Below are 13,384 nucleotides of genomic sequence, written 5' to 3'. Positions count from 1 at the left end.
TTTTGGGGAGTTGGCTGGGGAAGCGGAGGGAGCCCCAAGGCTGGGGTCTAATCTCCCTGCCCCCCAGAAGGGCCTGACTAAGGGATCCTATTTATGCCTGCAAGCTCTGGTTTGAACTGTGTTCCTGTCGTCTCCAATAAACCTTCTGTTCTACTGGCTGGCTGAGAGTCACGGTGAATCACAGGAAGTGGGGGTGCAGGGTCCTGACTCCCCTCACGCTGTGACACTAGGTCCTAGGGGCTGTTGCCAAGAAGAGGCCCCACCCTGCTCCTCCCAGGGTAGCTGCACTTGGCTGCTGGCTGAAGTGGTCCCTGTGTGTAGGTGGGGTAGAGCCTGGGATCCTGGGGGTGGAAGCTCGATAGAATGATAGAGACCAGGTGGTTGAGGTCCTTTTATTGGGCCAGTAAGAGAGATTACCTCACCCACCTTGTCTCTCTAATCTCCTGGGACCAACACGGCTACAGCAGCACTGCAAACAGAGTACAGAATGAGAGAAATATTAACTCTGTTATTATTTGTCTAACTCCCTTCCTTCCTCCCAGTCCTCCGCCCCCCGGACCTCCAGTGTGAGGTTAGATCATGAGCTGGATCCACATTCAAAGTTAATGCACAGCCAGGCCATGAAGTATTCTCTCTGCCAAGCAGGGAAGTTGTGTCTCAGGGCTGACGACGACACAGTGGGAGCCCGCCAGCCTCCCCCACACACTGCGGTCCCCAGCCGAGCGCGGGGCGTTGAATCCTGGGGTGGGTGATGAATGCACTAGTCAGGATAATAACAGCCCATGGGTGTGAAATCTGTCGGAGACCAGCCGGCCCAGCCCAGGGCCCAGAGCCCTGCGGACGTGACAGCTGGCAGCCTGTGGCGTGGTAACAGCGCACATGGCTCAGCCAAGGTGCCCCAAGAGACCTCTGTTCAAACCGTGTCTCAGACCCCTCACCCCCATCGTCTTACTCCTGTGAACAGAAAAGTGTAAAGCTCCAGAAACCTGGGACACCAGGGTCCAGTTCGCACTTGAGCAGCAGTTTTACAGCCAAGGGGACTTGGTGAAATGGAGCTGCCCTGCGGGGTACCGGCCCTCACAGCCTGTGATCAGATGCACTAGACGGTGGAACCAGAGTGTCTGGAGTGGGATTGCCGCCTGCACTGGTGAGTGTGAGCCCCTGGAGTCACCGCGATCAGAGGGCTCCGGCGTCCCACCCTCTAGCACCTCACAGCTCCCGAGTGACCGGCCTTCGCGCCCCCCTGCCGCTGTCCCGGCACTAGCCCCTGGAGTCCATGTTGGCGTCTCAGCCTGTGTCCTAGTGTCCCGGAGTCCCCGGGCGATGCTCTGGAACTGCTCCCTACAAAGCCAGGCAGGACTCTGGGGAAGTCTCCTCTCGGGGAGCAGCCTGTCTGCAGGACACACAGCTCACCCGGGTCCACCTTCCTGGATCTGACCTCGGAGCATTCAGCATCCTCTGCCCCTCCGTGCGCTTCCCACAGCGAGTCCGCCCAGGCTCCTGCACCCCAACTCCGCAGTCAGACGGGACTCTCAGCCAGCCAGTAAAACAGAGGGTTTATTAGACGACAGGAACATGGTCTAAAACAGAGCTTGTCGGTGCAGAGAACAGGACCCCTCAGCTGGGTCCATTTTGGAGGGCAGTGAGCCAGACAACCCCGTCTGCCCTTCACTCCTTGTCTCCAGCCAGCCCCAGACTGACTCTCTCCAGCCCCTCCTCCTCTGGGCTTTGTCCCTTTCCCGGGCCAGGAGGTCACCGGATTCCTTTGTTCTCCAACCCTTTAGCTCTCACCTTGCAGGGGGGAAGGGCCCAGGCCATCAGTGGCCAGGAAACAGGGTGTCGGCCATTCTCTGTGTCCAGACCCCTGCACACCCCTGCCCTCTAGGGCTCTGCAACGATCATACACCCTTATCCCACCCCCCAGATACTTAAGAACTGCCTAGGGGAAACTGAGGCACCCCCACACTATTCAGAGGAAACATTAAGGAGAGTCCCGCTTCGTCACACCTAGTGACAGGTGACCCCTTGTCTCTGGACCTGGCAGCCTGATATGAGGCTCCCTCTGCGAACACCCCCTGTGGTGTAAACCAAGGGCCAGACCCAGTGAGGTCTGAGCGCAGGATCCGGGGTCACTGGCGGACGAGGGAGGAGGATGAGGGTCCAGACCCAGCGAGGTGTGAGCGCAGGATCCGGGGTCACTGGCGGAGGAGGGAGGTGAGGGCCCAGACCCAGCGGGGTGTGAGCGCAGGATCCGGGGTCACTGGCGGAGGAGGGAGGAGGGTGAGGGCCCAGACCCAGCGGGGTGTGAGTGCAGGATCCGGGGTCACTGGCGGAGGAGGGAGGAGGGGAGGGTCCAGACCCAGCGGGGTGTGACGCAGGATCCGGGGTCACTGGCGGAGGAGGGAGGAGGGTGAGGGCCCAGACCCAGCGAGGTGTGAGCGCAGGATCCGGGGTCACTGGCGGCGGAGGGAGGGAGGGGAGGGTCCAGACCCAGCGGGGTGTGAGCGCAGGATCCGGGGTCACTGGCGGAGGAGGGAGGAGGGGAGGGTCCAGACCCAGCGGGGTGTGAGCGCAGGATCCGGGGTCACTGGCGGAGGAGGGAGGAGGATGAGGGTCCAGACCCAGCGGGGTGTGAGCGCAGGATCCGGGGTCACTGGCGGAGGAGGGAGGCAGGGAGGGTCCAGACCCAGCGGGGTGTGAGCACAGGATCCGGGGCACTGGCGGAGGAGGGAGGGAGGGGAGGGCCCAGACCCAGCGGGGTGTGAGCGCAGGATCCGGGGTCACTGGCGGAGGAGGGAGGGAGGGGAGGGTCCAGACCCAGCGAGGTCTGAGCGCAGGATCTGGGGTCACTGGCGGAGGAGGGAGGAGGGGAGGGTCCAGACCCAGTGGGGTGTGAGCGCAGGATCCGGGGTCACTGGCGGAGGAGGGAGGAGGGTGAGGGCCCAGACCCAGCGGGGTGTGAGCGCAGGATCCGGGGTCACTGGCGGAGGAGGGAGGGAGGGGAGGGTCCAGACCCAGCGAGGTGTGAGCGCAGGATCCGGGGTCACTGGCGAAGGAGGGAGGAGGGTGAGGGTCCAGACCCAGCGGGGTCTGAGCGCAGGATCCGGGGTCACTGGCGGAGGAGGGAGGGAGGGGAGGGCCCAGACCCAGCGGGGTGTGAGCGCAGGATCCGGGGTCACTGGCGGAGGAGGGAGGAGGATGAGGGTCCAGACCCAGCGGGGTGTGAGCGCAGGATCCGGGGTCACTGGCGGAGGAGGGAGGGAGGGGAGGGTCCAGACCCAGCGGGGTGTGAGCACAGGATCCGGGGTCACTGGCGGAGGAGGGAGGAGGGTGAGGGCCCAGACCCAGCAGGGTGTGAGCGCAGGATCCGGGGTCACTGGCGGAGGAGGGAGGAGGGGAGGGCCCAGACCCAGCGGGGTGTGAGCACAGGATCCGGGGTCACTGGCGGAGGAGGGAGGAGGGTGAGGGTCCAGACCCAGCGGGGTGTGAGCGCAGGATCCGGGGTCACTGGCAGAGGAGGGAGGGAGGGGAGGGCCCAGACCCAGCGGGGTGTGAGCGCAGGATCCGGGGTCACTGGCGGAGGAGGGAGGCAGGGAGGGTCCAGACCCAGCGGGGTGTGAGCGCAGGATCCGGGGTCACTGGCGGAGGAGGGAGGAGGGGAGGGCCCAGACCCAGCGGGGTGTGAGCGCAGGATCCGGGGTCACTGGCGGAGGAGGGAGGAGGGGAGGGTCCAGACCCAGCGGGGTGTGAGCGCAGGATCCGGGGTCACTGGCGGAGGGGGGAGGGAGGGGAGGGCCCAGACCCAGCGGGGTGTGAGCGCAGGATCCGGGGTCACTGGCGGAGGAGGGAGGAGGGGAGGGCCCAGACCCAGCGGGGTGTGAGCGCAGGATCCGGGGTCACTGGCGGAGGAGGGAGGAGGGTGAGGGTCCAGACCCAGCGGGGTGTGAGCGCAGGATCCGGGGTCACTGGCGGAGGGGGGAGGGAGGGGAGGGCCCAGACCCAGCGGGGTGTGAGCGCAGGATCCGGGGTCACTGGCGGAGGGGGGAGGGAGGGGAGGGCCCAGACCCAGCGGGGTGTGAGCGCAGGATCCGGGGTCACTGGCGGAGGAGGGAGGAGGGGAGGGTCCAGACCCAGCGGGGTGTGAGCGCAGGATCCGGGGTCACTGGCGGAGGAGGGAGGAGGGGAGGGTCCAGACCCAGCGGGGTCTGAGCGCAGGATCCGGGGTCACTGGCAGAGGAGGGAGGTGAGGGCCCAGACCCAGCGGGGTGTGAGCGCAGGATCCGGGGTCACTGGCGGCGGAGGGAGGCAGGGAGAGTGGCCAGACCCAGCCGGGCTCTGTGGGCCCAGGTGAGAGCATGGCAGGCTCGGGCAAAGGAGGCAGAGGCAAAGCACCGAGAGGCTGGGCCCGGAGGGACGTGGGAGATGAGGCCGAGATGCTCCGGGGCAGGGTTCAGAGAGTGGAGAATCTGAATTCAGCCCTGGTGTGACCGTGACCCCAGCTCCTCGGCCCAAGTGAGGGGCTGCTCAAGGGGGAGGGTTCTCGGGGAGCAGCTCCCAGGAGCGGGCAGAGGGCTGTGGGGAGGGGTGCTCGGGGGGCTGGGATCTGTCTGGGGGACAGAGGTGGCCTTTGCCTCTGAGGGAGCAGATCTTGCCCAGGCAGGTGTGCCGGGGCTGGGTGCCAGGGGCAGGTGGGCGGCTCAGGAGACACTAAGCTGCTATGGGGACACTGGGGCAGGAGCTCAGTTGCCATAGTGATGTGTGCAGCGCGGGGACCCAGACGGGCGTATTGGGGTGTATTGGGGGTGTTCGTGGTCTGGGGTGTGGGGGAGGGACATTGGCTAATGGGGGAAGGAGACGCGGTGGGATATGGGGCACTGGCCAACAGGTGTCAGCATCCCTCAGGTGACGGGGGTGGGGACCGGCCTGGGCAGATGGGCTGACAGCCCCTCTCACAACACTATGGGGCGGGAGCGGTATCAGCACTGGGTGCCCCCCTCCCAGGGTGGGGCGCAGTCCGGGTCGCTCTGCTGGGAGGGGAGGACGCAGTCGTCATGAGGTTGGGATTTGCGGAGACTGGACATTTCTTTCCCTCCAGGGGTTTGTACGACGGCAGGAAACTGGCCCCCGTCGGTCTCTGCTGCCTCCGCACAGACAGAGTTTGTCGTTGGCGAGAGGCTTTGGGTGACCTGTCGCCCGGAGCAGTACGAGGGGCCCCCGGCTTGGATGCAGTGTACGGAGACGGCTGGGCGCGTGGAGTGGGACACGAGCCATGTGAGCTGTGTGGGTGAGTTCTGCACAGACGGGCTGCAGGATGGGCTGAGGGGATTCGAGCCCAGGACCTGAGGTCCCCTGCGAGGCTCTGCGCAGGTGCGAGGCCCATGGAGCTCAGGGAGCTGGATGGGGTGGAGGTCTCTGCTCTCGTGACATTACCCCGCTGTCAGGAGAGCAGCACCCAGGGGCCAGTTCCCATCTCAGGACCCCAACCATCGGGGTGGGCGTTTGCCCTGCCTGACCCCTCGGGCCCTGGTCGCGCCCTGCGGGGGGCGTGTGCCTGAGGCAGGAGAAGCCCCAGGCTGGGCAGAGGGCGATGCCCCAAGGACATAAACCTTCCCAAAGGAGCCTTGTGGCTGAATCGTGCCCTCACCGCCCCCACCATGAGTTGCCTGGGGCAGCCCCGTCCCTGCCGGGCTCTTCCACTGTGTTCAGACCCCTGGTGCTTCCACAAGCGGCTGAGTTCGTTCGTTCACGGCCCTGCCCCACAGAGGGGGCAAGTGAGCCCATGGGTCGGACCAGTGAGAGCCGGGAAAGCCCGGTTAGACCCCCACCCCCGCAGGGCTCCACAGGCCAGGCCTCGTGCTCCGGCCCTCGTTCTAAATGGCCCAGGCGAGGGGGCGCCAGCCCGTCCCGGGGTGATTATCCCCCAGCGTCAGACGTCTCCCAGCCGGGCTGCCCCAGCCCTCACTAACACCACACCCCTTTCCTCTGGCAGAGAAATGCCCCCAGCCCCAGTGGGACCCCAGACTCCGGTTTGTGCCAGACCAGCCGTTTTATGGCCTGAATGAAGAGATGACGCTGAGCTGCCCTTGGGGGTCCCAGCCTTCGCCCTCTGTGATCAGATGTGTGAGATGGGGTCAGACCTGGAGTTACTGGGCTAGGTGGGACCGGGGCACATGGCGCCCTACCCCAGGGAACGTTACCTGTCCGGGTAAGTGAGGACACAGCGGCTCTCGGCCCTGGCCAGCTCCCTGCTCGCGCGGCTGGAAACCCAGCTGGGGCGTGGGGTAACTGAGAACCGTCTGGGCGCACCCAGAGCAGGGGAGCGGGGAAGGCCTGAGGTCAGGGTCAGTGCCTGCGAGAGGAGCCCACGAGGCCAAGCCACACTGGGGGGCGCGGGGGGGGGGGCTTTAAGGGTATTTTTTAAAGACTTGTAGCACTTGAAGCCAGCAAAGCCCCCTTGGGCCCAGCCAGCCCATCCGCCGGCCAGGGTAGGATTGTTCCCAACAGGGAGTTCCCCAGCGTTCTGAGCGGCCCAGTGTTAACTGCTCCCTCCACACCCCCAGAGAGGATGCCACTCCTGGGGGGCGGGGGTGTCCCTGTCAGGACGTCTGTCACAGAAACTGGCAGCGCCAGGCTGGACCGGAGCTGTCCATCCAAACTAGTGGCTTCAGACAGAGACATAGGAACCCCCCAGGAGGGAGCGATGGGGTCACCTGCCCCAGGGAGAGTCCCCACCCCCCAGTCAGAGGTTGGCTCACGCCCTGGAGCAGGAGGGACAGGTCTACTCCCAAACATTTCTCCTGCTGTTCAGTCTAAGCTCTCCTCGTTCCACCCGGTGCGCCCAGCTACAGTCCCCCCAGATCAAGGCTGTCTGCAGACTCAGGCAGACATCACCGCATCACTCACACTCAGGGCACTTTTCAAGTTCTTTGCAGCCCACCGGGCTAGAAGCAGTGTTTTAACGAGCGTTGGGATTGTCGTCATCCGTGACAGGGCCTTAGGCACGCACCTGCAGTGCCTGGGCCATAAACCAGCCCTGCCCCAGGGCATGTCCGGCCCCTCTGACAGGGAGCCGCGCCCTGGGAGCCCAGCAGCACCCCCTGTTTTCAACAGCCCCTCAAGCCACTGTGAGTGGCCTCTCGGGTAATATTTAAAAACCGCACACTCCAGCAGGAGTGCTGGAACCACCCCCGCTCTGCCCCTTCCCCCCAAGACCCAGCCCCCGTTCGCTCGCTGCTGTTCCCCTGTCTCCCCTGCCCGGGTGGGGAGGGACTCGCCTGCGGAGCCACCGCTGGGAGCTGCAGCGCCCGACGCAGGTAGGAGGCAGCCCCGGCTGAGGAGGGGCTGGCGCGGGTGGTGACTCAGCACCTCCCTGCCGCCCCCACCCGCAGTAACTGGACTTTGCGTGTCCGGTCAGCAGGTCTGACAATCCCAGCATGCACTCTGCTGCCGCTCGGGACCGCCTGGCGCAAGGCCTGTAGTCTCCATGGGCTGCGTCCCTGTCCCACTGCAGCCTGCATGTGCCCTGGGGCAGGGAGCTCCAGACTCCCGCTCCCTCAACGGGCTGTGTCCTGCTCGGCTGCCGAGCGACGGAGGTTGCGACGGGAGCACCAGGAGTGTTTGCAAAGGGGGTGAGGTTGCCTGGAAGAAAAGGAAATCAGGCTTGGATCAGAACCCCCCGGGGCTCAGTTAGGCGATACTGATGGTAATCCTGTGTCCTCTGTGGTGCCTTCCACCCGAGGAGCTCAGACGTTGGTGGGTTTGGCCTCTCACCCCGCTGTGGGTGGGGAGCAGGGGCTATTTGACTGGAATGCCTTTGCAGAGCTCTGTGCGTGCGGAAGGGGCAGGAAAGTAACCCTCATGCTGGTGCTTATTCTCTAGTGACCCCCCGGATCATCCCAGGGGCCCTGGAGATTTCACCCGCCACCATCAAACTGCACTGGACTTGTGAACCCCCCGAATCCTGCCAGGGCAGCTGGAAGATACGGGCCCAATGCTTGATGGATGGACCCCTGTCAGGCCCCTGCTGGAGACCACAGCACACCACCAGCGAGCAGCCATTACAGGGACTGGAAGGAACAGTAACGTGCAGCTCCCTGCACCCCTTCACCTCCTACAGAGTCACCATCTCTGGGGGCTACCCAGCAACCGTCCTTTATAGCCAGCAGGTCCACACGAGTGAAACAGGTAGGGGAGGTGGGGGAGTCACCCCGTGGCTGTGAATCCTGGGCTCGCTGCTGAGCGTGGGGGCAGACGGGCCCCTGTCGCTCTGCAACTCAACCCGCCTGTCCGAGCAACTGAGCAGGCTTAGCTGGTGATCGGGGCCCTGCCTGGAGGTTGAAGGGGGGGCTCAGGAGAAAGGGGTGTGGGGCTTATTACAGCAAACAGAGTCCCCCAACCACATCTCCCTCCCCATCTCACCCCACAGGGCTGTCCTGGGGAGCCTGGAACCTGAGGCTCGGTGCGGGGGGATCCCACGGCGTGTTCGGGGCTCTGAAGGCCCAGGAGTGGGACGGTTGGGAGAGGAGCCACTAGCTGCCCTAGCCCAGCTGGTCGGCTGCCCACCTTCCCAGCAGTCCGTCCATCCAGTCCAGTCCCGGTACCACGCCCCTCACCGTGGTGTCTGAGCCCCTCGTGCAGCCAGAGCAGGGGCAGGAGCTCTGTGTCTCTGCTGCCAGGGGCTGTCAGGGAGGAGCTGTAGGACGCTGCCAGCTCCTCATGCCCAGCCAGCCAGCATTGCCCAGGAGAGGTGGCAGGGCCTGGCCCTCGCCCTCCTGCAGCAGGGACCACCCAGAACGGTGATCCCTGTGCCGGGAGCCCCCCGACCCCACAGTGCTCTGCACACGGTGCCTCATCCTTGGGCCCGGTCAGTGAGCTGGGATTCCTTCGCTTTCAGCCCCAGACCAACCCAAGATTGAGCCGCTGGATCCCAGCACCAAAACCTTCAGGTGGAAGCAGCTGCCGCCCTGCAAAGGGGCGATCGTCGGGTACCAGGTAGCGGGGCAAGCGACTCGCTGGGATGCCTCTGGAGGGTGTCTCAGCCCGGGGCACGGTCTGAGTGGGCAGGGACAGCGAGAGAGGGAGAGAGATTCAGGGGGCATCGTCCAGGTGTCATTATCCATCTCTGCTGCCCTTCCCGCAGCACCGAGCCCTGCCCCAGAGCGAGGGGCACCTCGCCCCACTCTCCAGCTGCTCCATGGCCCTCCCTGAGCTTTCCCCCTTTATGGCCAGTTGGGAGTTTAAAACTACCCAATCCCTCCTGTCTCCAGCATTGCATACATCTTGCTGCGTGCTCCTGTGCTGCGGGCTCTGACCCAGATCCTGCGAGTGCAACATGCAGCTCCGTGCCCCTGTGCTGCGGGCTCTCGCCCGTCCCCTGCCTGGCACAGCATGCAGCTCCATGCCCCAGCACTTCCCCGGGGGACACTGACAAATGGGGGACCCCTGTGAGGGGGAGCGGCCCTGGGCATTCCCCCTACCTGAGCAATGCCCGTCTTGCTGCCCAGGTGGCCGTGCTGGCTGCCGCAGAGGAAGAAGAAACTCCCGGTGTTGCTGGGCAGCTCTGCCATGCTGGGGGGGGAGGGAGAGAAGGAGGGTGAAGTCCCTGCTCAGACAATTCCCTGCAGCGTGGGGCTTGTGCCCATTGTCAGGTGGGGCTGGGGGTCAGAACCGCTCCTCTCCAGAGCCGCGTTCCTTTCTGTAGCTGAACATCACGGCCAGGAGAGAGTACAACAGCAGTTTCCTCGAGGTCGAGAAGCTGCGAGTGAATCAGTCGGTCACCAAGTACCTGCTGCACCCCTGGAGACACGGGACCAACTACACGGTGACAATCCAGGGCCTGACGGCTGCCGGCCTTGGGCAGGAGTCGCGCTGGGACTTTGAAACCAACATCTCTGGTAGGGGCCTCCCTGCTCTAGGATGAGTCTGAGGGGGCCGAGGACCAGGGCACGGACCAAAAGCAACTCCCTGAGCTCTCTGGCGTGGCTCCCGGCCCCTCTCCTCTCCCATGGCGCTGTGTCCCAGGGAGAGCACAGGCCCAGCGTGCCCAGCTGAGCAGGGTGCGGCGTTACAGGCTGGGCCCGCATGGTGCACCCCTCCATGCTGGGCACTCCCTTACCCCCAGGGCAGGCACAGCATGGGCAGGAGCAGGGGTGTTTATGCCCAGACAGCCTGGCAGTGTTCCTGAGCCATGCCTGGCAGCACCCCCAAAATGGGTGGTGCAGACTGAGACCCGCCGTTGACTCCAGGGCAGTTCTGTGCTTCTGGCTGTCAGATGGGCCCTTCCTGTCTCCCCAGACAGCATGCGATGCTGCCCGCTGACGCTTTGCCTGTCGGTTAATCCCTGCAGAGCCGGCCATCCCCGCCAGCGTCACCGCCCTGAGCGTCTACAGCATCTCCCCGTCGAGCGGGACGGCTCTGCTCCCACTGCAGCCCCTCCCTGGGCTCCATGGACCCATCAGGTACACGCAGCTCAGGCAGGGAGTATTGCTCCTACCCGCAGGAAACCCGCCCCTGGAATCAGCGAGAGGTCTTCGCAGCCAGAGGCCTCAGCCACACACAGCACGTCACCACGCCCAGGGGGGCGCTTAGACCACCCCGGCCTGGGCGCCAGCAGCGCCTGGCTGCGGCCACATGGCTGGACGGTGTCCGGAAGTGTTGCTGGTCATTATTAGTATGTGTGTGTCTTATAGCGCCCAAAGGGGTGCTGAGCACTTCGTAGAGGGAACGGGACGCCCAGGCCCCTTCCCCAAGGAGCTTTCACCTAAACCTCAGACCAGCCCCCGTGGGTGGGGTGACTAGCAGTAGGGGGATGGGCTGGGGAGGTTTGTTCTCCATGGCTTTGTCCAGTCTGGTGTAAACACCCAGCGATGGCCTCCCCCATTCCCAGAGGGTTCCCCAACCTGGACCAGCCTGCGGCAGGAATTTTCCCTGACAATCACCCTGCGTTTCCCCTGTCACCCCTTGTCACGGCATCCCCAGGCGAAGCTCTGGAACTGCTCCCTACGAAGCCAGGCAGGACTCTGGGGAAGTCTCCTCTTTGTGAGCAGCCTGTCTGCAGGACACACAGCTCACACAGCTTCCACCTTCCTGGGTCCGACCTCGGAGCATTCAGCATCCTCTGCCCCTCCGTGCGCTTCCCCCAGCGAGTCCGCTCAGGCGGGGTCCTGGGGAAGCCAGTGTCACGGAGTGTGGGGGAGTCCAGGCCTTGCACCCCTCTTCCAGGGATTCACTGAGACTCTCAGCCAGCCAGTAAAACAGAAGGTTTATTGGACAACAGGAACACAGTCCAAAACAGAGCTTGTGGGTACAACCAGGACCCCTCAGTCAAGTCCTTCTGGGGGAGCAGGGAGCTTAGAGCCCAGCCCTGGGGTTCCCTGTGTTCCTCCACCGAGCCCCAAACTGAAAACTAAACCCTCCTAGCAGCTCTCTCCTGCAGCCTCTTTTCACATTCCTGGGCAGAGGTGTCACCTCCCCCTCCCCCTCCTGGCTCAGGTGACAGGCTCTCAGGTCTCCCATCCCCAGGGCACATTCCCAGGTCAACACTTCACCCCTCCCTGCTGCGTCACATCTTCACAGCCAGAGGGTCCTGCCCCCCAACTCCGCAGTCAGACGGGACTCTCAGCCAGCCAGTAAAACAGAAGGTTTATTAGACGACAGGAACATGGTCTAATACAGAGCTTATAGGTACAGAGAACAGGACCCTCAGCCAGATCCATTTTGGGGGGCAGTGAGCCAGACAACCACGTCTGCCCTTCACTCCATGTCCCCAGCCAGCCCCAAACTGAAACTCCCTCCAGCCCCTCCTCCTCTGGGGTTTGTCCCTTTCCTGGGCCAGGAGGTCACCTGATTCCTTTGTTCTCCAATCTTTTAGCTCTCACCTTGCAGGAGGGAAGGGCCCAGGCCATCAGTTGCCAGGAAACAGGGTGTCGGCCATTCTTTGTGTCCAGACCCCTGCACACACCTGCCCTCTAGGGCTCTGCAATGATCATACACCCTTACCCCACCACCTAGATACTTAAGAACTGCCTAGGGGAAACTGAGGCACCCCCACAATATTTAGAGGAAACATTAAGAACAGTCCCGCTTCGTCACATCCCTCATCCCCCATCTGGCTAACCCCATTCCCCTGCCCGGTTCAGTTCCCCCATCACCCCTCAGCCCCCATCTGGCAAACCCCATTCCCCTGCCCCGTTCAGTTCCCCCATTCCCCCCTCAGCCTCCATCTGGCTAACCCCTCCTCTGTCCCATTCAGTTCCCCCTCAGCCCCCATCTGGCTAACCCCTCCTCTGCCCCATTCAGTTCCCCCATTACCCCTCAGCCCCCATCTGGCAAACCCCTCCCTGTCCCGTTCAATTCCCCCTCAGCCCCCACCTGGCTAACCCCTCCCCACCCCGTTCAGATCCCCCTCAGCCCCCACCTGGCTAACCCCTCCCTTGCAGGGAGTATCAGATCATTGTGTCTGCGATGCAGAATGGCAGCGAAGCGGACGCCTGCTGCTCACCAGGTCTGCGGCCCTTCAACTCCAGCCTGGAGCGCGACATGTACCTGGCTGCCGTGCTCCCCGCGCACAACCTCACAGGCCCGACTGACTTTGTGCTGGGCGACGGGGCCCATCACTATGGGTACTACAATGCTCCCCTCCGCCCCCACAGGAACTACACGGCTGTCGTCCGTGTCATCAGCCGCTGGAACCAGGTAGCTCTTGATTCCCCTGGCACGCTGACCACTCCTCTGGGATTCCCAGGCCAGGGGCTGCCCATGCTGCAGCGGGCAGGCTGGGAGGTGGCAGCTGAGGGCTGGGGTATCAGAGACGGGGAGGACCTGGCTGGCCACCCCATGCCCGTCTCCAAGCAGTGCAGCGGGATGGCCCCTGTGGGTGGGATACTGCTCCCGCCCCTTCGCACCGTGGAGGCTGGGAACGGTCTGTTGGGCCACATCTAGTCCGTCCTTCGCCCACCCCACAAGCTCCATTGGTCCCTTTTGTTAGGATTTGTCCAGCCCAAAGCCAACACTCCTGAAATGGGGCTTCCAACATTTGCCCTTGCCACAGGCCGAGACATTGCAGGGAGTGTTATCTAATGGTTAGAGGAAGAGGCTGGCACCCAGGACTCCTGGGTTCTATTTCAGGCCATGCTGATGGTTTGCTGTGTGACCTGGGCAAAACTGAAGTAATAGAATTTATTTTCTCTAATTTGAGCTAATCTTTAGGATTTTAGGGCATCAACCCCCATAATATCCAGGTGCAAAGTCATTGAGCCCAGCTCTGCCTCGGTTTCCCCATCTGTAAAGTCAGGACAATATCTTACAGGGAGATGATAAGGGCTGTCAATTAATCGCAGTTAACTCACCCAATTAACTCAAAAAATGAATCATGATTAAAAAAATT

At 63.5% G+C, this 13,384-nt stretch overlaps 1 protein-coding gene across 6 annotated transcripts in view; it reads left to right on the top strand.

Annotated features, from left to right (window-relative positions):
* LOC102936782 (receptor-type tyrosine-protein phosphatase kappa) overlaps positions 1-13,384 on the top strand; it is a 94,376-nt gene that overhangs the window by 46,608 nt on the left and 34,384 nt on the right. For 3 of the 6 annotated variants that reach the window (XM_037902598.2, XM_043547032.1, XM_037902600.2), the window contains 7 exons: positions 5,096-5,284; positions 5,990-6,205; positions 7,879-8,184; positions 8,894-8,991; positions 9,701-9,893; positions 10,346-10,457; positions 12,438-12,693. In XM_037902598.2, coding sequence (XP_037758526.2) covers positions 5,096-5,284; positions 5,990-6,205; positions 7,879-8,184; positions 8,894-8,991; positions 9,701-9,893; positions 10,346-10,457; positions 12,438-12,693 — 1,370 coding nt within the window. Of the gene's footprint in view, positions 1-964; positions 1,148-5,095; positions 5,285-5,989; positions 6,206-7,878; positions 8,185-8,893; positions 8,992-9,700; positions 9,894-10,345; positions 10,458-12,437; positions 12,694-13,384 lie in introns of those variants that run through there. The other 3 variants (XM_037902599.2, XM_043547033.1, XM_037902601.2) reach the window with 3 other exon arrangements.

This window comes from Chelonia mydas, chromosome 5 (assembly GCF_015237465.2).
Source record: "Chelonia mydas isolate rCheMyd1 chromosome 5, rCheMyd1.pri.v2, whole genome shotgun sequence".
Lineage (NCBI taxonomy): Eukaryota > Metazoa > Chordata > Testudines > Cheloniidae > Chelonia > Chelonia mydas.
Note: the sequence above shows the minus strand (reverse complement) of the source record. Positions and strands in the feature narration are given on the sequence as shown.